General features: G+C 44.6%; 3 protein-coding genes across 13 annotated transcripts; all 3 read right to left on the reverse strand.

Moving 5' to 3' along the window:
* Positions 1-82: 82 nt before the first annotated feature.
* Positions 83-16959, reverse strand: LOC108159463 (phosphatidate phosphatase LPIN3). Of its 6 annotated transcripts, none has more exons than XM_017292771.2 (12): positions 16873-16959; positions 5690-6135; positions 5411-5619; positions 5206-5343; positions 4001-5122; positions 3835-3934; positions 3509-3637; positions 3221-3407; positions 2938-3158; positions 2374-2874; positions 2207-2310; positions 1179-1819 (listed from the first exon to the last, which is right to left on the reverse strand). In XM_017292771.2, the coding sequence occupies exons 2-12, from the start codon at positions 5867-5869 to the stop codon at positions 1513-1515; spliced, it is 3198 nt and encodes a 1065-aa protein (XP_017148260.1). In that variant the 5' UTR covers positions 5870-6135; positions 16873-16959; the 3' UTR covers positions 1179-1512. The 6 variants fall into 6 exon arrangements, with proteins under 6 accessions (XP_033246642.1, XP_017148263.1, XP_017148260.1 ...); XM_017292772.2 differs by lacking the exon at positions 16873-16959 and adding an exon at positions 7753-8054; XM_033390751.1 differs by lacking the exons at positions 1179-1819; positions 3509-3637; positions 16873-16959 and adding exons at positions 83-841; positions 7753-8054.
* Positions 9138-16956, reverse strand: LOC108159464 (PDZ domain-containing protein GIPC3). Of its 5 annotated transcripts, none has more exons than XM_033390752.1 (2): positions 16873-16956; positions 9138-10521 (listed from the first exon to the last, which is right to left on the reverse strand). In XM_033390752.1, exon 2 carries the CDS (start codon positions 10395-10397, stop codon positions 9363-9365), a length of 1035 nt encoding a protein of 344 aa, XP_033246643.1. In that variant the 5' UTR covers positions 10398-10521; positions 16873-16956; the 3' UTR covers positions 9138-9362. The 5 variants fall into 5 exon arrangements, with proteins under 5 accessions (XP_033246643.1, XP_017148267.1, XP_033246645.1 ...); XM_017292778.2 differs by lacking the exon at positions 16873-16956 and adding an exon at positions 11627-11745; XM_033390754.1 differs by lacking the exon at positions 16873-16956 and adding an exon at positions 11623-11745.
* Positions 16960-18647: 1688 nt separating the features above from the next.
* On the reverse strand, positions 18648-19816 carry LOC108160781 (lactoylglutathione lyase). 2 transcript variants are annotated; one of them, XM_033390757.1, is made up of 6 exons: positions 19709-19816; positions 19522-19620; positions 19310-19446; positions 19115-19201; positions 18943-19056; positions 18648-18886 (listed from the first exon to the last, which is right to left on the reverse strand). In XM_033390757.1, the coding sequence occupies exons 2-6, from the start codon at positions 19591-19593 to the stop codon at positions 18760-18762; spliced, it is 537 nt and encodes a 178-aa protein (XP_033246648.1). In that variant the 5' UTR covers positions 19594-19620; positions 19709-19816; the 3' UTR covers positions 18648-18759. The 2 variants fall into 2 exon arrangements, with proteins under 2 accessions (XP_033246648.1, XP_017150474.1); XM_017294985.1 differs by lacking the exon at positions 19709-19816 and having other exon boundaries at positions 19522-19670.
* Between the last annotated feature and the right edge of the window lie 1437 nt (positions 19817-21253).

The following is a 21253-nucleotide window of genomic DNA, read 5'->3' on the forward strand; positions in this document are numbered from 1 at the left end:
GTGTCTGTCTTTTCTCTGGAAACGTACCAGACCCAGACCCAGATCCAGACCTAGAAACAGGAACAGGAATTGGACACGTTTGTTTAAATTTGAAGCATTTATTTGTATTGAATCACTCTATCAATTAGATTAGGCATATTTTAATATACTCGTATATAGTAGGTAAGGTATAAAGCATAGTTTTCAGAAAAACTCCAAATAAAAGCCGTCATCACAATGAACTAATTTTAAATGATCACATACGGAACATAATGAAATCATAAATCACAACTCCAGACCGGCATTTGGAATACACATTCTTTTTATATTCCATCTTATTAAAATCTAAGAACTTGCACGAGTCTGAAAGGAACTTACAGTAAAAGGGTACAGTATATCGAATTTTTTATCAAATAAGGAAACTCAAACAAGGCGAAATGGCGGGTTGCGTATGGGGATCTTGAATCCTTGCTAAGCTTATACAAACGACATATCGATACTCGTATTTCACGTATTTTTGGTAAGCACATCTAGAATTTGAAGCTAGGTAAATCAATTTCAAATGGATCCACGTGCTATATAGTTTTAAAGTTGTACATATAAATATATATATATAGTATGTATTGGGGGTATGAATCTATTTATGTTATGTTAGTGGTGTATGATCTACTTCTCGGGAATGGGTCGCAGTGTGGCTTTATCAACGTTAGGGCTCGGCGGCACCAGCGCCGTCTCCAGCTCGGGTATAACCAGGTCGGGTATGGGGTCGCGCCAGTAGTTGAAGTTGGAGAATTCAGTGGAGGCCTCGTCGAGCTTCACCGGGGGAAATAGCTGATCCACAATGTACGTCATGCTGCAGTATCTGGAAGAACACGTGTCAGAGAGACGGATCGGATGAGTGGGGTAACTACGATAGAGCTACTGCTGCAGGAGCCCCCAAGCAGTTGGCAAAGGGTGATCGAGAGGGTGACTTTGTGCGCCTCCCAAGAGTATGCAACACGCATGGGAGCGTGATCGGGCGCCTCAGCCGGTGCTACGATTTATAAATATTGCAATTACGTGCCCGCCTGGGCTAGGCGTGTGTACAAATGAACAATATATGTACATATTCCTGATCTCCATCGAAATACGAAGCCTTGGTGCACCTAAAACTCATGCCACATTTCGCGCAATCGATTCGAAGCCACCAAAAACAAATGTTTCCATCACAGCGAACATATTGATATCGTTTATTGGGTATATGGCTATAGATATAGTAGGATAGGACTATATCCAAAAGGTACTTTTCGTTCCGCTCTTCTTCCTTAAAGCTAAACATTTAGGCCTGCTGCTGCTGAGCAAAATACTTTCAAAACTTACGACTGGCCCGAGGGCTTCGCCCCCGGCACTACTACACAACAAACATGGGACACGGACACTCCTAATAGCTCTCTCAGAAAACTCTTATCACAATTCATTCATCATCATTTCATTCCAGCTGCCCACAACCTTCTAAGAAGGACTAGGGCAGGGTTCTGGTTATGGTTACATGGTCTAGGAATCCAGCCACGTAAGGTTGCCGTGTGAGGGCAGCAAGGCCACTTCGTTCTTGGTCGACACTCGGCGGCTTCGCATAATGATGATGTCATCTGCCAACTGCTCGGCAAAATCATCATCGTAATCATCATCGTCGTCATCGTCACTCAGATCGGGCTCTGCATCCACATCGTAGTCATCGCTAAACTGTAGTTCGTCCTCCAACTCGTCGTCGTCGAACACATCCGTGCGGTACTCGTACTCATCATTGTGGGTGAGCAGGGGAAAGTACTCGTCGACTTCTAGCGACTGATTGATGTAGCCACTGTATAAATTTGACAACCGAAAAATGCTTGAATCGATCGATTGATTGATTGATTGATTGAGTAAAGTGCGGCTGAGAAGGAGGAGGAGGGCAGTATAATGAATACAACACTACACAGTCAGGAGAGGAGGAGAGGAGGATACATTCAAACGCGTGTGGAGATCTTGAGGCGACACCTGGCGGTACATGATGGAGTTAATACGATCGATTGGCTTTTGGTTATCGTTATCGTGATTATCGCTTGCATTATCGAATGTGTGGCATGAGTTTATCAGTTATCAGTTATGGGGAAAACACCGAAACCATATATGTGTATGTACATATGCAGATACATGGGATATATGTACAAGCTAACAGATACAGATCTGGAGTCCACCCGCTACTTACGAGGATTGGAATGTTTGGGTCAGTTCGTGCTTCAGCTCGCCCTTGGTGTTGATGGTGAAGATGCGCATTATAGGAATGCCCACAGCCCGATAGGCCCAGACATCCTGCAAATAGATCAAATGGTGGGGTCAGCTGCCACTGACACTGATGGGGCTCCATGCACTTACATTGATCCGGTTGCCGTAGCCGGCGTAGAAGGGCTCCTTTTCGGGGAAGAGATCCCGAATGTCCGACAGGCAAGCGATCTTAAACTGCTCCGGCTTCTTCTCGATAACCTCGCGATGGAATGCCGATATCAGGGAGGTGGGATTCAGCAACAGCGGCCCATCGGGCAGCTTCACATTACCCTGCCTGATCGAGCGCAGATACTCGCGTGTCAGTCGGGACTGGCCGATGGCACGGGCCGACAGGTAGAGCAGCTTATAGCCGTTCTGCTCGATCTTCGAGAACAACTGTGCCACTCCCAGTTGGGCCCAGTCCTTGCCGACCATCGGCAATATGTGGCCCAGCACATCGGACCTGGTAATGGTCCCATCAATGTCCGAGATCACCACCTTGTCGTTGTGCTTCCAGCGGTACAAGTAGCACTTGCAGCGCGACGTTCCCTGGTATGCAGTCGTCACGCTGAACTCGATCTCGTTTGTGCCCTCTTTAAGGTTTAGTTTTTTCTGCGAATGGAGGAGGACGGTTAAGAGTCTGCTATGACGCTCGTGCGTATCTCTAGTTCTTACAATGGCTGCCGAGCTAAGGCGCAGGGATTTCTTGTAGCGCTCCTTAGGTTCATCGCTCTTGTTTGTCGCGCTAGTCAGCTCCTCGAGGTTGTCGACCAGCGCCGAGGTGTTCTCTGCATTCTCTGCCAGAGAGTCGCTCTTGCTCGGCGTCGGCTCGCTATTGTCCGTGGGGGAGAGTGGTCGTGATGTTTGCGTGGCCACAGCTGCAGCATTATCACCATCTAAGGGAAAGGAGAATTCAAATTCCAATTGCACAGTCAGTAGGGGGGCTTCAGGCTCTTACCTTTCTCGTCTTTGCTGGGGGCTAAGTCGTGGCTGACACGGTTAGGCGCCACATCCTGTGGGCGCCTCCAGCTCCACCAGTAGCGCTTTGTTTGACCCGCAGGCCCGGCCTGGGCAGCTTCGGGCATTTCAGGCATTTCCGGCTTACCGCCCTCGCCAGTTTGCGACATGAGCTGTTCAATGGCATCCTGAGGAGCAGAGCAGAACAGAGTGGAGTGGGGGAAACATTAGCAGAGCAAGGAGCAGGAGCAGGAGACTCACACAAAAGAGGCTGGACAGTGAGACTTACTTCGGTTAGTGGCTTCTGGAAGGCAATCATTGTCATTACAATGGGGCATGCTGCCGTCCAGGGGTAGTATTTGCCATTTAAACGTACGACTAGGTTTGGCGATGAGAACAGACTGGGGTTTGCGCATACCTGCTCGGGCATGGCACGGCACGGCACAGGCACAGGCACAGGCATTGGCATTGGCAATTCGTATGAGGGCATGGCATGGATAAAGATGTAAAGACTTGTTAAACGATGCAAAAGGCAATGAGGCGGTGCAGGTGTAGGTGCAGGTGCAGCAGTGATGTGCAGCGTAGTTGAACACAGAGCACAACGGAGATACTTACGTCCGGGTAGCTGACCAGATGCCGGTCAAAGTCCTCCTCCGAGGGGGGGCCTCCGTGCTCTGGCATGCCAGTCATGGACATGGCCACAAAGTCCAAATATCTGCAACACAAAAAGAATGGAATCCAATTAGTCTCTGAACGAGTTTCTTTAGCGGAAAACTCCTACTTTTTGTCACGCTGCTGTTTGTTTTCATCAAAGTCCGAGTCCATACTCTTCTGACCCTCCTCCAGGGAGCTGGGCGAGTGTGGCAGGCTGGTGCCGTTGCCGCTCTCCCGATCTTCCTCCAGGATCGTGGCTGTCGAGGCCACCTTCAACTTGGAACTGGGAAAATAGAGGGCCGCCATCTCCGGATCCATGGATTCATTCAAGTCGGATAGATATATGTCTCCCGCCTCGTTGCCGACCTCTTTGCGCAGCCGATTGGCCTTCTTCATGAAGCTAAACACGTTGCTGAGCATCGATTGTCGGTCAACCTGCTGTGCATCGGCTTCATTGATCGAATCCCTTTTGGCCTGGTCGGGCAGTTCGCCCCAATTCCAATTGGTAGCGGTCTGGTCGAATTGGCGCTGATCCCGTGCCCGTATCGTTGTCTCCAGTTCGCTATCGCTCTGAAAGGGGCTGGGGGGACGGTTGGTAGCGCCGCCCGATGGCCCAGTGATCTCTGTATCGCTGAAGAAGTACATTTCCAGGTCTAGACGCTGCTTCGCCGTTGGGTTTGCGATTGCCTTGGGCTCCTCGCCCTTCGCGCTGTCGATCCCGGTGTGGGCCGTGAGCAGTGAGGCTGAGGGAGGCTCGTCGTTGGATGAGGAGTTGGCCGAGTTGTTGGCGGCGATGATCGCCACGGCGGTGGCGGGGGCGGTGGCATCGCCCTCATCAATGTTGTCCACTGTCGCCACGCCCTCCTTGGTGGTGGTGACGTCGCCGCCGGCAGCGCTACCCACAGAACTGCTCGAGGAGTTTTTCCGCTGTGCATTCTTCTTCATCTGCGTCTTCTTGCGACGCTTCTTGGTCTTGCTCTTGGACACATCTTTGGCGACCTCGCTGGCCGCCACCGAAGACACGGTAATATCGGCTTTGGGCTGCTCCTTTTCCTTTTCCTTCTCCTTCTCCACTTCCTCCCCCGCCTCGGGCTGCCTATCTTTTTCCAGCTCTGCTTCTGCTGGCTTTTTCTCGCTCTTCTCCTGGAAGAGCTCCTCGTGCTCCGCCCACTCCTGACGTATCTTCTGTGTGGTGAACTCCTTGAGCTTCTCACTCAGATTGCGCCTCTCCAGTGTATTGTCCGTGTGCCTGTTCGGGATTACAAGAGATCAAATGGTTATTTTGGACTGCTTAACGGGATGCCAAGAGAGATGCGGAAAGCACTTGTCTACCTGCGCTTCGTGTAGTCCGAGGCCTGATTCTCGAAATGATTGCCATCTGCGGCCGCTTCCTTGGGCTCCTCCTTGGAGAAGTCGATGGAGTTGCGTCGCGGCAGCGGCAAGGGAATCTGCAGCTCCTCGCTAGCGTTTCTAAAATGGGTTGGCAAATGAATCTAGCGCTGGTGGGAATCTGCCGTGGGCTTTGGGCTTCACTTACTTGTCGGCTGTCACACCGCTGATGTCCTCCATGGTTTCGTTGCCGTGCTCCCGCAGATTCATGAAGCTCAAGGGTATGGGCGATGTGGCCAGATTCGCTGGCAGCTCATCGTCGTCATCCTCGAGGCATTCCTCCACAAAGAAGGCCTCGCCGGCGTCGCCCAACTTCATCTGAATGTCCACGGGGGCGCCATTGATTTCGATATCCACCTGTGGAGAGGCCATGCCATCGATTGTCTTATTTCCAGTTCCAGAGTTCAAATATTTGAGATCTACTTACCACCTTCTCGCGACTTCGCAGCACACCCATCTTGCCGAAGCGCACATGGAAGGGCGAGCACTGGAACTCCCCGTCCTTCTGCTCCACCACGATCACATCGATGGCCCCCGTCAAGGTGGCTGCATTGATCTCGCTATAGAAGTCCCGGAAGTTGCTAAAGACGCGCGCCAGGCTGTTCATCTTTGATCTGATTTAGTTTCCTTTCCGTTCCTTTTGGGTGATTAGACTGATTTGGCAATTCCTCGTTCTCCTCCCCTTTCTTTGTGGTTGGCCTTGTTCTAATCTTCTTGTCTAATCGCAATCGCACCTAAGAATGTGTTGCTGCTGCTGTTTTAGTGTGTTCCCGGTAGAGTTTTATATGGGGGCCATTTTTATTGGAAGGCGGTCAAATACGCCGCTTCTTGGCGGTGGACTTTGGACACTAAACTCTCGCTGAACTGCGGCAACTGTAAAATGGCATTGCAAAATTGAAAATATGAGTAATCTGCACCGCTTATTTCTGACATTTGTTCCCCCGTTGGCAACGCGTTCACAGTGCCTTTTGAAAATAGACAAATTGCATCAGAGTGCAAGTGCATCCCGTCCTTTGGCTGTTGAAACCGCAACAATGCCCACAGAAACAGAAGAACTTTTGCATTCAATTATTTTTAGCTTTTTTTTGTCTTTGTTTCTGCTTAAAGTGCTCAAAGTCAAGGCGTGTTTGAATGGATAGGGGGGTGGATGGGTGGAAATGGGAAGGCAAACATACAAAAGCCACATCCCGCCATCCACAGGGGTGCTGTATGCGCGAGGTGGAGGGGACAGCACAGCCTTTGTTTAATCATGTATTGCGAGGCAAGTTCAAGGTAGGACCCCGACGACCGACCGCTATTATTGTGCCATCTGTGGCAAAACTATTTATGAGTACCGATTTATGAGTGTTCGTTCGTTCCCATCGAATTGGTGTTGTAAAAGCCCCTCTTATCAGCTGTGGTCACCGATTCCAGTATTCCAGTGAGTGGCGTGATAAAACATGGAGTAAGTAGCGTCAGAGCAGGGTAGGGTCCCCACCTCTGCTCCATGTGTTCCTGCGTTTGTATTAATCATAGCACAGCACGGAAAACATCATGCGACATCGACATCACATTCACAGAAGAAGCAATGAGCGAGAATAGCGAGACACTCAAGCACGGGAATGGAGTTCAATGTCCATCAAGCCACCCGAACCGAACATTTGAACAATGGTTGTACTTTCCAGCTAACAATCTGGCAAAGATTAATGCCAAATCAGAATGATAAGCGAAATTCCATTCTCAAAAATGCTACTTCTTATGCATATGCTCGATTTTGAGCTGTGCTCCCGAATCACTGGATGCGAGAGCAGACATCACAGCCGATCACGCCATCTGTCACGCGTTGTGGGCCCTGCCTCACTTTCACCTGCGAAACTGAAGAGCAAAGCCAAACAACATTCGATGGAAATGGAAAGAAGCCCAAGGAAAACGCATCCCGAAGCACCGTAATTACACAATTTTTAGAGAGAATCGGGCGGAGGGGTAATAACAAAACTTTAACAGAAATGTAGCAGACAAAGGAAAAGGCACTCATTCGTTATCCATTCAGAGAACGGACGACAAAGGAGTCGCGTTTCGACTCTGACACAGCTCTGACTCAATTTCAGAAGATAAAGAAGTTTCAAATGCAGTACGAGGTTTTTTTTTCTATTTGAAACTGATCAAATCGCGCTGCCAACGGTAATCACATGCCCAGAGTTCAGTGTTTATTTGAGTTATATTATTTGTAGGGGTCTGGTCTGGGGTTCTGTTGAGTCACGATCAAAGTCCAGAAAACACTCGGAGGAAATCAGTTGGCAAGCGAAAGAGACGCGCGCGCGCAAGCAAACAAAAACAAACGCGGGGCCCAAAGTCGAATAGAATAAAGGTGCTTGCTTGCCAAGAATTCTGTGGCCGACCCGAATGCAGACGTATGTTCAACGTTCTCGAAGCCATCTCTAGTATAATGGAAATTTTATTTCACTTATTTGCTACACATGTCATATGCAGTGCGCCACTACACTACACTACCTTGCTTTCGATGTGTATGAAATATTTTATTATGGTTTCAGTTCAGTTTTCAGCAGCAGCAGCAGTGTGTTTGTTGAGGTGCCCTTGAAAAAACTAGCGAGAAACTATCAAAAGTCTCACTCTATTTCGTCCAGCACTCGACTCTTTGGCGTTCACTTGACAGACAATACAATAATCGTGTGTTTCTTGTATTTTCACAGTGTTTTTGGTGGTGTTCTCTGCTGCTGTACTGTTGTTCCGTGTAGTTGCTTTTGGGTTTAGTTGTTTTTAGTTGTTGCTCCGACGACTGCTGGGGCAGAACTGAGCGACGAAAAAGTTTAACTAATCGAATTAAGTACCTGCTTGTGGAGGGGCCATCGAGAGAGAGAGAGAGAGAGAGAGCAGTGTTATTTAAGAGCAAAAGCTCGCCGTGGGGGCAAAAACAAAACAGGTAAAACCGGAAAGTCATGTAACTTGTAGTTGTTGCTGTCTATGAACAAGCACATATACATATGTATATGTATATATAAGTATATTAAGCAGCTGCTTTATTCACTCTCCCTCATGTCTGACATGCTGCTCTCTCTCTCTCTCTCCGTCTCGTTTCCCTCGACTTAATAACTGTGCTTATCAGCTGCTCGGTCGCAGCTGTTCATGTTTTGGCATTTTGTTGTTGCTATTGTTGCAATCGAGAGAGCTTTTTCTGCATGTGTTCTCGTAATTCACTCGTAAACAAATTAAAGCGTGTCGTTTTTCGGGTGATCTGGTGATGTACGTCACTTCCAGTTGTTTACAGGGTACCACACCACCACACTATTACCTTGATCTACGATTATACAGGAAATGTTCCACTTATACGAATTATACAATCGTTGAGCAATAGAATTCGACTACTAATGAGTTCACGAAACAGCGCGGCCGGCCCATGGTCAAAGCATGTATAAAAGAAAAGAAGAACCATCCAAATTCGTCACCGTTTCGGGCCGTGGAATATTTTCACAGAGTGTCCGTCTGTCCGTCCTGGCCGTCTACAAATTGCTGATGTGTGCCAACAAATGATGGACCACGCCTACGAGGCGCAATATGTAATTTTGAAATGTTTAAACGAACCCAAAAATCAATACTACAAAAACTGATAAATAAAGCCAAGAGGAAGGTGATTTTTCATAATTTAAATAATTTAAATTTATTCATAAAACGAAACGATTAAATGATAAAACTACTGAATATATAGTAATTAAACGTATGGTATGAAAAATATGTACATTGAAGAAACTTGTACAAAAAAATATACTATAGATAGCTCCGCCCTTCCCTTCCTTCGTCTAAAGGAATATAAATAATAAATACTTTATCGTGATACAAATACAAAATAATTGGCAAAGGCAGACAACACATGCAGGCTATATGGATATGATATAGTAACTCAGTTTAATCAAAACATATTTTAATGATAATAGCAATAGTTAAGAACAACAGAAAAGGCTCTTCTGCATGGGCTTGGCTTGGGCTCTTAGTTTCTCTAGTGGTTTCTGTGTGTTTTCTTTTTATTGGTTCCTAAACAAGTCAATAGTCAATATAAAATGCATGCGCACAGTTCCCGATTCCCAACCTTCGGGTCGGGCCGGCCCCTACTTGGGGCTGGTCGTGGTCTTGCGGCGGGCATCCGTTATAGCACCCCAGAGCTCTATGATGAAGTCGTCGGTGAAGCCAAAGGACTCGAGGTCTGAGTTGTCAATGGACTCGGCAAAGTCCATTGAGTTGGACTTTTTGTCGCCCAAATCCCAGATTTGCGACGCCAGCTCCGTGTCGTTGATGCCCATGAAGGACTCCAGCAGATTATTGATGGCATCGATCCCGGCCACCGTGGCCTCGTCGAACTGTGGCTCGATCTGTGCATTTCCGTTGGCCTTGAAACGGAGCGTCTCCTTGCCGCTGCCGTAGTTTCGTCCACCGCCGGCGCTGCCCGTGGCCCGGGACTGGCTGCGCGGCCCAATGCCCTGGAAACCGCTCCGCACGGGCTCCACCAGCCGCAGCGTGAAGGTATCGCCCGTGGGTATGTCCTTGAGCATGCGAGCCACCTCGTAGTGCCGTTTGCCCACCATATTCTGGCCATCAAGCTTCTCGATGTGATCGCCCACGCAGATGTGCTCGATGCGGTCGATGATCGAGTCCTCCTTGATGCGCTTGATGAAGGCGTAGCCGGCCCCATTGTCGGTGATGGTCAGCCCGAGGGCCTCCTGCGACTTGACAATCTCGATCTCCTTCGGCCGGCCCTTGCGGTGGGCGAATATGAAATCATCCAGCCCGATCTGGCCCCCCAACAGCCGGGCCATGTCCACCTTGTGCGAGTTGAGCGTACAGAAAAGAATGTCCTGCTCCGAGATGTCGAAACACTCGGCGATCTTCTGGTACAGCTCCCGCACGCTCGAGAAGTCGTGGATGAGCCCCGTGGGGCTGCCGTGGGCCAGCTGGCAGTGGAACACCAGTGGGGGCTTCGAGTAGTCGGGACTGCTGTTATTGTTGTTGTTGTTGTTATTGTTGTTCTGAATGGTGGCGGGTCCGCCAGAGGCACGCCCCTTCCCCCCATCACTGTTGTTGCTGTTCTGTGAGGCATTATCTGCTGCAGATCCCGGCTTGGTGGTTTTCCTCGTGAAGAGTGGCATGACTGGTGGTGGTCCCGGTCCTGGTTGCTCCGAAATGTCTGCGATTGTATTGTTTTGTATGATCCTCTGGCATGTACAGAATCGAGTCCTTGTATCCTTGTATCCTGTTACCTTGCTCTTGGATCTGTGTGCGTAGAAAAAGGTGTGGGATCTCTTGGGATTAGGCGGATTAGGATTCAATGCTTGTTTGTAGTATGTGCTATGTAGATGCTCAATTCTGATGAGAGTAGTAGTAGTTGTTGTTGTTGTTGTTTTTGTTGCATTTACAGGTTAGTCAAAGTGATTAGGCGACGTTTATACAAAGTGCACACTGTACAGTAAAGTACCTATAACCATAGCCAAATATATGTATGTATGTACATTGTAGGTGTTTATCTAATCGGTGTACTCAAAAGTCGTAAATTTCAAACAGGAAACGTGCCTTGGAGGGATGATTCATAGATCGTCCCACAAGGGTTAACATCTGCACTGTTTCGCTGATTGATCTATTAAGTTGACAATTACTAGAAGCAATAATTAGAAGCCAGCTTATCGCTCGTTTAAAATATTAAATTAGTCACACGAAAAGTGATTACACTTTGAGGTTATGTTATGCACGAGAGGCAAAGCTTAACAGCTGCTGCTGCTGCTATCTCTTTCTCTCTCTCTCTCTCTCTTTGTTAAACTAGGCACAAACGGCAACGGTAATTAATCACTGGAATTAAGAGTCAAATTTGGAATATTACCCAGCCTGTAACACACAGCAGCAGCAGAAACGGCGGACAATCACATTGGAATTGAACACATTTATATCACACAAACTATTTCAGTATTTGAGTACTTTTTGTTTGGTTATTTCCAGCGATAAGATTGACAAATGCCTGATAAGACAACGGCAAAGATAAGGGATATATTGTATGTTTGTGACGACTCTTTATCGGTCTGCAAAACGTCCGCCCGTAGTAGTCCGTCAAAGTGTACTGAACCTGCAGTGAAATGCCATGCCATCAGCTGGAAGCGACCATCATCACTCACGCCAATCGTTGGCCTGCAGCACACTCCACTCTCTCTCTCTCTCTCTCTCTCTCTCTCTCTCTCTCTCTGTCTATCCCCCTTACCACTTCCGCTCAATAGGCGCAATGTCTGTGTGTCGCCCTCATGGAGAAGAGGAGTGGAGTTCATGAACCTTCCGCCCTCTGGATGCCTCTGGACTCCAGTGCGTATGGTGTGCCCCACTTGTACGTACGTACACGCTTCTGTCGTGTCCAAATCCAAATCCAGATGCAGCTCCAGCTCCAGGATATATACAGATACACTGATAATTTTGATAAGCCAATGAAAAATCCCAAAAATATATAGGCTCAGGTTAATCTAAATGATAGTGAAAGGCATTCTTTGATTTGCTTTTTGTAGTGTGCTTGCTTGCTGTAGTGTATGGTTTATGAATCCAACAGAGCACATCTGTCCAATCTAAGGAAAAACAACTTGAGACGAGCCCCTTAATTGATATGTATCTCCATTGCCACATACATACATATAAGCGCACACATACAAGTGCATACTCGGGTGTACATGTGTCTTGTGTTTGTGTGCTCGGAGAGGCGAGCGGTGATCATTCTGTAATATATGTATGTTATTCATGAGCAAAACAACTATTTCTAGCTGCGAGCCGAGTGGCTAGATAGAAAGATAACCCACCGCCGGCACCAAGGTCGAAATAGTTGAGAGCGCGTGAGTCGCTCGCGCCTTAGCCAATCCGATCTGATTCTGAATGGTTCGGAGCAAGAATACGTAGAAATACTCGTAGTTTCAGATACATATTGATGGTATACCGGTGAAACGATTTACGCAGTACCCTCGCATATAGCCATTGAGCATATAAACTTGTGCGGAAGTGACCAGGGGAGGGCCGGCAGGCGGGCAGGCAGGCCCCCTTCGAAGAGCAAAAAACCGGTGCGGAGCTGTGCGATCAATGCTCTCTTCTCTCAAGTTGCGATTAGCGGAAAAAAGTTTATGCGAAATTCAACAAATTGTTAAACAAAAAGCCAACGCATCGATAACGAGCTACAAAAAATATTTATATGGCCAGAGGTATCATAAATTAAGCGACCAGGGCCATTAGTCGGAAGGGAAATTCCACATTAAGGGTATCGATCTCTCCTCAAAAGCTGTTGGACCGATCAATCCGCCCGTTGGATAGTTTTCTCTCTGGCGATTTCATAATTGTGGGTTAATTGTTTTGCTTTGAATAAAGCGTAAACAACTAAATACGCTTCCGCGTCGCCGGCTGTTTGTCCCCCCCTCCCCGCCGAGCACTATTCCAACTTGTTTACCCGCCTCTGATTGGTGGCCGGCGTGGGGCTCGACGCTGCTCCCCCGCCACGAGTGTTGTGGTAGCATATTCATATATGTACAGGCTATACATAGAAGAGCTGTAATTCGCAGTAAACAAAGAATAAATGCATTTTTTTTTTCAGGCTACAGAAGAACGTGCGCTTGGAAATAACAACAGCCAACGATAATTTCGATTCTGTTTTGTATTTTTCTTCGAAGGCTTTAGTAATTTTTAGTTTTTTCTTTCTTAATGAACTTTTACGAAAACAAAGCCATTAAAACATTTACACAATCGAGTAGGCGACGCGTGTGGTGGAATTGGATAGCGATAGAGGGTTGTTATTGTGTTTTTATTATATTCTGCTGCTGTCGTATGGAGGGGGGATGCTCTGATATCAGCGGAAATCCAGAACCAGCAATCAATATAATGCAACTTTGTCAACTGGCTAATTAGTTATGGAAATAAACAACTTTAAGTCGCTTTATAGCACCTACTCTAAAGATATTTGGGTAAAACGGGTAAGGTAAGCTTTGGTTGGGCTATCTTGAAAAATAAATGAAGGAATGCCTAGTTATCTAATCTTGGTGGTGTCGAAAACAACAAGGAATGGTCTATCCTGCACCTCTGGAAATGTAAGGGGAGACTGGTGTGTGCTGGAAAGATTTCAAATTTCATTTAAACTGAAATTTTACAACCAACAAATTTATTTATTAATTGCATTCCGTGGCTAAATGCATTTTTCTATGGTATTTACGGCTGTACCTTCTACAATTAGAACATTGAAATGTACCTACAATCTATTATATTCATTCCCAAAAGATGTGAAGTCGATATTTGGGGAACCTTGGAAACACAAAGGTTGGGCACTTCTTTTCCAATGTTTATGGAATCAACAAACTTTGAGATTTCAAACCCCAAACATAAGTCCATGAACCCATCAAGAGAGCACAAACTAAAGAGAAACGAGCTTTACAGTTTAAGAGAGCCTCTCTTCACTAAGAGCAGAGTTTATAAAAGCTCTATTTAAAGCTCCCAAAAGCTTAGTAGAGTGGGGAAAAGAGGGTGAGAGGGAATGTGTCGCTGGGGATCGCGCATTTCGTTGACTAGGTCAATTTTTGCGGCTCCACAAAATTCGCCGGCAACGGTGCTGAAGGGGTGGGGGAGGGGGAGGGGGAGAGAGAGGGAGAGATCCAGCGGACTTATGATCTTTGGAAACGGTGAAATTTAATTCCAAAAGTCAACATTTTGTGGGCAAAGCAGAAAATTGAGCTGATGCAAAATGAGGGGGAATATTGTGGGGAGACAAAGCAAATGTTGGAGATACATACATACATACATATGCATCTGTATGTATATGAGTGCTATTTTTCGTGGAAGATATATGTATGTAAAGTGAAAGTTCTCTTGGGTGGACACTTATTGGCAGATCATTTAAGTAAGAGAGCCTTTATTGTACTCGTGTACAAAAATCACAATATCCACTGATGACCCAGATTATACGACACTGATAATAATACAAGTAAACACGGTCAAAAGACCGTATTAGTGCTACTGTACAATATGTACATATGTGCACCGAAAACTATAATTTATGCATCGTTTTTTAGTTTATCATTAACAGACACGATTTACACGATTTTTTGTAGTTTTAGTTTTTAGGTACTCGTAAACTCCACTGCATTATTCATAATTTTCTGATATTTGTAAGGTTTTTCCGTACCGAAAAAAAAAGCAAACCCAATGTCGAATCATTCGGTCGATGGTGGCGTTGCCCGTGATCCAGTGCACTGAACTCGGCTCAGGTTCATTTGCATTGCAGCCCTATACCACTGTGCCTGCGCGGTCGTATCGAATCACCCTTTATGTGGAGCACCAGCGCTAGCGCCTAGAGAGCATATCAAAACGCCAGTGGGGGGGGACACGGGCAGCACACCGAAATAACAATGGACACATGCAGAGACCACACAAGACACACATACACTCAAAATACTGGAGAAGTTTTGAAAACATTTAACCGTTTCACCTCGCTGAACCCCGGGCACGAATGAGCAAATTAAGCAAACGAATTATAGCCACTCCAAAAAAAAGAGAAAAAAAGATCCGTATCCAACTCTGTTTTGGGCTAAAATTACCAAACACGGCAGCACCTTTCAACTTAATCTCTTGGCAAAATTCCTTTAAAAGACATGAGATGAAATGAGCAAATTAATAGGTTTAATAATTGAATTCAACGGAGATTTTTTCCAAGTACGAGTAGTACATATGATCCCCTACTTATAGGAAAAGCGTAATTGCAGTGATATTGCACATATGTATGATTGCGCATAAGAAACGTAAAGAGCGGGCCATAAAAAGCACAGTTAAACTGATTACGAACATGACACGACAATGGCAGTCGGCAGTCGGCATGGCAACCAGCTCTGGCTCTGACTGCAACAATGAAGCCGATTCTTGGCGCTGCGCTGCCGCTTTTCATAAAATACCCGGCGTATTGAAATGTCACGCAAGCAATTTACATAAATGGAGTAGCTTCCGCTTGAAGAGCGGAGAGAAGCAGCAACAACAATGAGACACCGATGCATCAGGGGAGAATAGTAGGAGAGAGCCTATGCGATTTGCACGTACGAAAACAACTGTTACGAGGCGAGGAATGGAACGGCAAAAGGTAACCCAGCAATGGGCCAATGGACGGCAATGGAAAAGAGAGAGAGAGAGAGAGAGGGGGGCAGAGGTACAGATGGAACTAGAAGGAGAGGACTTCGCTAGATCCAAACAATTTCCGAGCTGCTCTCACGAACCTAACGGTTACGTTACTCTCTCGATCCGCCTCCAAAATCTTCTTCTGCCAAAACTGTTAAGCCACAAAACCTTGCTTTGCATTTGCATTTCTTTTCGTTCGGAGCCCACTGACCAACTTCACGGTTTGTTAACAATTTAATGTGCCTACAAATTGCCCAAGTCTTGAGTTTCTTTGGTCATGCTTGGCTCTATCGTCGCCCCCACTGCCAAAGAACCTGAGAATTTGTCTGGGAGGAAAACTCAATGCGTAGAGGCACGTGCTCCGTGCTCTTGGCCTGCGTTCGCTAGGAGTTGGGCAGCAAAGCAAACAATCAAAAGTTGGCTTTGCGTGTTGGCTGCGAAAATGAAATGCCCAGCAACTGTGTGAAATTTTTCTCTTTATAATCGTTATTATTTTATGGCCATCCCATCACGGTCTCGCTGCGCAAGCAGTATTTTGTAATTTTACTTTTCCTTCATTTTGATGTTGGAAAATCAATTTGGCCGTGAAATTGGGGAGGCAGCAAAACGTGCTTTTTGCACCCCAACAAAAGGGAATTTTTTTTGCGGCGACGCAGTTGTTGAAGACAGCCGGCACCCTGAAAGGACCAAGACCCAACCTCAATCTGCAGTAGGTACTCGTACAAACATACATATGTATGTTGCCCAGCATAAACAAGAATCTGAATGAACTTGAGGCAGGGAATGGCCAAAACATTGTTTTTTGTGCATGTCTGTTACATAGGAATAAATTATGTGTGTATATGGTATATTTTCGGGTTGGTCTGATGTATGAAATCATTTCCGCTTTCCATGAGGTTATCCTATTGTAGAGCATGACATGACATAAGTGGGGTGTGGTTGTGGTGCCCATAGGCTGTGGAAAACACTTGTCCGTCAACGACTAAAGTTAATAATTAACTGCCAAACGTGACACGCCCTGACGGGGGAGAGCTGTGTTACAGCAGCTGGTATAAATCGATAAGCTACCGAAACTGCAACGATTTCTGGACTGCCCTTTCCCAGAGGTTTATAAATAAAAGGAAATTGCAGAACGTAGTTACATGTTAAATGTGCTGTGTGTGTGTGTGGGGGAAAGGGGGAAATCACATGACTACTTCTTACACAAAAGATGGGAAAATATAAGCCCAGACACCAAGCACCTTTCACTTTATTTGTTATTTTATTTGCTAAAAAATATGTTAGGCAAATGAATGAATGCCAAAGATGCTGATGCTGCTGTTGCCACAATGGAAAATAGTAAAGAAACGAAACCAATTTGTATGTATAAGCCACCACGCACCACCACCAAGCAGAGATGGAGACAAGAGACAGCCCAGACCAGATCAGACGTCAATATCGAAAGTTGGTTGCAATACGCACCTGCTGCCGCTACTGCTGCTGATGCTGATGCTCCTCCTCTCAGGCTGCACTTGACTGCGTATATCAATTCGCCAATAATCGTTTTGGCTGGTGCCTGGTGCCGTAGTTGTAGGTTTTCCGACTTCCACTTGACTTTGACTCTCCTGGGCGCGCGAGAAAGCACCGCTAATGAGCGAGGAAAGCGGACGTACCCGTATCAGACACTCAGAGCCCAGACCAGGTTGTTGTTGCTGCTTCTGCTGCTCGCACACACACACACACAAAACAATTTGTTCTTTTTTTTAACACGTTATTGAATCTCTTTCACCGAACCAACTGGTTTTTAGTGCTCGCTAAATACATACACATTACCAACCACTTTCCAGGGTTCTTCTCTTTTATTTCGCAAGTCAAACGACTATTTCCGTTCTACCAAAAACTTCCAGATTTTTGTGATTTTTCACTACACAATTTTGATAATCACGAGTTATTTATTTAAAACTTCCAGGTGTTTTAAATGACAGAGCGGCTTAGGCGGAAATTTGAGCGCGGTGTCAGCTGATTATCGATGACAACAAGCTTGCATATTAGAGAAATTTGAGCGCGGTGCAGGTCCCTCAGAAATATACCGAGCTACGTCACAAATTTCAAAATATACCGTAAATATACTGACGAAGTATTTGTCCAGGTCCATCATATTCCTAGTTTTTGATGTTCGGTTGAATAATACTAGCTAGCTAAGACTCTCAGTGCTGAACTCATAATTTTATCCGATTTATAAAACAATTTCCTACGAGACTGGTTACATTTAAGTTTTCACCTTTATTGCATTGCTGATAAAATAAGGTTTAAACAAAACCGGTGCACAACAATTTCCACAAAATTCATTTCCTTACATGGTAACTACACGTTAACTACACAATTGCTACAAATGAACTACATTTTAATGTAATTAACAATTTTTTTTTTCAAATAAGTGCAAGTTTAAAAAAAGCTTCGTTTTGACATGGCTTTTTCCGACATTTTTGAATAAATTAATGCTGATCGCGAATTAGTATTCGATTTGGCGTGGGACATGGCTCTAAATGGCATTTCTGCACGGTTTCTACATTGGTGCACTGGGCAAGAGGGTGAATCCATAAAGCGTCTTAAAATGTGCTGGAAAATACTATTAAAAGTATACAATTTGCAAGTTGTGTGAGCTAGACGTGGTGGTATAAAAAACAAGTGTGACGACTCTCAGAAATACCAAAATATATACCGCTGACACAAACGAACTTAGCCCACTTAAGCCCACCTATTTAAACAGTTCAACGATTTGTGGTAAATGGGGGAAAATATTATCCATTGTAGATTATCAATTTCCTCTGATCTTAAAAAAACTTCGCTAAAATCATTCCATGTTCATTATTTTCGGTGGAATATTAAAATACCCACAATGGGTTAATCGTTCTCCGTCAAAGATTGCGCTCCATAGTCCTCAGAGAAACACTGGCAATTCCCAGTGCCCGCCATCGGTCCTTTTTGGAATAGTTTCAAGCATTTAAAGTCGTGTCTAAAGAAAAGGAGATCTCCCGATCTCTTACCCTATATAAACGAGAATTTAGTTCGAGGCCTCATGTTGTTTTGTGGGTTTCGGTTTCAGTTGAAGTTGGTTAGAGCAATATAATTAGTCAAGATCAGGTGGAAATCGAATCGAATTGGCCAAAGATTATATAGAGAAAGATGAAGTGAAGTAAAGCAAGAGTTACACACAGGTGGGACGCACACGCAGATCATTGCAAAATGAAATACAATAGTGAGACAGTTGGACATTCCCTAATTTATTGTAACAATTATCCTTTTAAAAGGTTGGGTAAGGAACGGTAGCACATGTACATTTAATAAAAGTAAAGTTTCGTTTCCATTCTATTTCCGAACGGTGTAGGCATTGAAAATCTCAATCCAGTAGCCGTCGGGATCTTTGATGAAGGCCAATCCCTTCATGCGGCCATCGTCTGGTTTCTTCACGAACTCGACTCCCTGTTCCTCGAATCTGTAGGGCTTGCATGGTTAGACAGAGTTTTTAAATCTTATGAAATGATTGTTTACCGCTTGCAGGCAGCATAGACATCAGGAACCATCAGTCCAATGTGTCCAAAGCCACGGGGTTCGCTGTTGCCGTTGTGATAGATCTGCCTTAAGTCATTTTCAGTGCCCCAGTTGCTATAATTATAGAAAGCCATGTACACTCCCTCATCTACAGCACATACGGAACACTTACTGGGTCAACTCAATAGTTGCCTTGCGGCTCAACGCCCAGCTCCTGCGCTCCTTGGGATCCTTGGGTATATCGTCGGCACTCTCATAGCTGCAGTTGAGTAATATGAAAAGTAATTGTCATTATAGATGTCCGATAGGGGAGCTAGGCACTTAGATAAGCGAGTGACGTCTGGTCTGCCCTTTCCACTTAACCTACCCCATGAAATACAACGAAAACATGGACTCGGGGAAGTCCAATTTCGCCAGCAATGTCATGCCTAGAACGCCCGTATAGAAGGGTAGCGACTTCCGGGGGTCTTTAATGCGATACATGGTTTGTTGGAACAGGAATTCCTATATAGAATATCGCAATGACGCGTGTTAATGGATTCCACTCGATCGGCCTTTTTCTGCAATGTCTTGGTTTACCTCTGTTGCCTTATCCGGCTTTTTGCACAAGGCTTCGGCCTCGGCATTGCTTATGCCTGTGACATCACCCATTTCGTAGTTTTTCAATTAAAATCGCACCTGTTGAAAACAAAATTTTTATCTTTTTGAGCAAGGCGTCCGCCTCAGAATTATACCGAAATATACTGTCTCATTTTTAAAAATATACCGTAAATATACCGATGAAGAAACAAACTTAAACTCCCTTTATTTAAACAGGATAACAACTTTAGCTATGCCGCGGAAATAATATTGATATGTAAACTTTTAATATTTTTATTTTATTATTTGTTCTTCTTTCTTGATCGGCGTATTCGAATGAATGTGTGTTGTCGAGGACAAGTATCGATATATCGAGTACATTGGTATTTCTTATAATACTACCGATGAGTAAATCTTAAACTAATATTCAAATCTTATAAACTAATATTCATATCTTACAGATAATAATTCTATTAATTCCTCTTTACATACAAAACATACAAGCCATAATTTCAGTGGATAGTATTTTAATACCCACTGGTCGACACTAGGGTAATAATTTGAATAATTTATTTTCTATTGCTAAATTTTGATGTTCCATTGAATAATGCTGGCTAAATAAGAGTCTCAGCTCTGCCTACATAATTTGATGCCATTGATGAATACATTTTCTATAAGATTAACTAATCTTAAGTACTCCTTTTTATTTTATTGATTGTAAAACAAGGTTTAAAAAATAGACTAGAAACAATACAAAATGAAGAGAGCAGAAACTGGTGGTGGTAGCGATAGTTTCCAGTTTCCAGATAGTCCAGTTCTGAGGGCGAAGCGCCATCTATCGGAATTCTATGGCGGTTCCAAAGTGTATCATGATATAGGGGGAGCAGATATAAGGAATATAATAGGATAAGATAGACTTATTAGTCAGGTTGCGAACGGATGAATAGAAGTGAAGAAAAAAATAAAGCGTGGATTAAGGTAAAGAAGTCATAGTGTGTAGCGCATGTGTAAAATCAATCCAGCACCGAGGATTTGTGTGGTTAAGAGCGATTTTTGAATGCGAGTAGGGTTTTATTCATAGCCTGGCCCGGAATACAGGTACCGGAACCGTGCTAGAGAATTTCCTGTTTTTGTGGTTTGTGTTTAAGTTGTTTCGGGAGAGTGTAAGGTAATATAGTAACACAATCACATGGAAAAATCGTACGTTCGCGACCAGTACTTAAATAAATTTCAAAAACACCAATAGAGATAATTTATTGTACAATTACTAGATAGAAACCTACAATAATCCACTTTTAAAATAAATTAACTGTCTTAGAATATTCGGTTCCGCTTCACAGATTTGTACATTTTACTAGATTAAGCCAACATTGATGAACCCCATCTTTTGTACTAAACATAAAGCTTACAAAATTCTATCGAATCGAAAAAAATATGGTGAAAATTACCTATCTTGTATATAAAAAGCGTACGTTCGCGCCCCGCGGATGTGCCCAAATATAAATAATCTAAGAGAAATCAGATATTAGGAAGATTTGAATTTGATTTACTTTCACAGTCACTTCGTTGTCACCTTTAATCATCATCAGTTTCAGGAATCCCCCAGATTGAGGTATGCAATGCAAATTCAGTTTTCTTTTAAAAATATACATATTTATTAGTAATATTATCAATTTCAATTGCTGGGCTTACGCAGATTTTAAGTTTTATAAAAGACTAAATATATGTATCA

The sequence above is a fragment of the Drosophila miranda genome, chromosome 3 (assembly GCF_003369915.1).
Source record: "Drosophila miranda strain MSH22 chromosome 3, D.miranda_PacBio2.1, whole genome shotgun sequence".
NCBI lineage: Eukaryota > Metazoa > Arthropoda > Insecta > Diptera > Drosophilidae > Drosophila > Drosophila miranda.

Excerpts from the sequence above, each read along its gene's own strand:
- LOC108159463 (XM_017292771.2), bottom strand. The coding sequence starts at position 5,869 with ATGAACAGCCTGGCGCGCGTCTTTAGCAACTTCCGGGACTTCTATAGC. Across the intron at positions 5,344-5,410 it reads AGCGGTGTGACAGCCGACAA|AAACGCTAGCGAGGAGCTGC; the intron begins GTAAGTGAAGCC and ends AACCCATTTTAG. Across the intron at positions 3,408-3,508 it reads TCCAGAAGCCACTAACCGAA|GATGCCATTGAACAGCTCAT; the intron begins GTAAGTCTCACT and ends TCTGCTCCTCAG.
- LOC108160781 (XM_033390757.1), bottom strand. The coding sequence starts at position 19,593 with ATGGGTGATGTCACAGGCATAAGCAATGCCGAGGCCGAAGCCTTGTGC. Across the intron at positions 19,447-19,521 it reads AGCCGGATAAGGCAACAGAG|GAATTCCTGTTCCAACAAAC; the intron begins GTAAACCAAGAC and ends TATTCTATATAG. Across the intron at positions 19,057-19,114 it reads GCAACTATTGAGTTGACCCA|CAACTGGGGCACTGAAAATG; the intron begins GTAAGTGTTCCG and ends CTATAATTATAG.
- LOC108159464 (XM_033390752.1), bottom strand. The coding sequence starts at position 10,397 with ATGCCACTCTTCACGAGGAAAACCACCAAGCCGGGATCTGCAGCAGAT.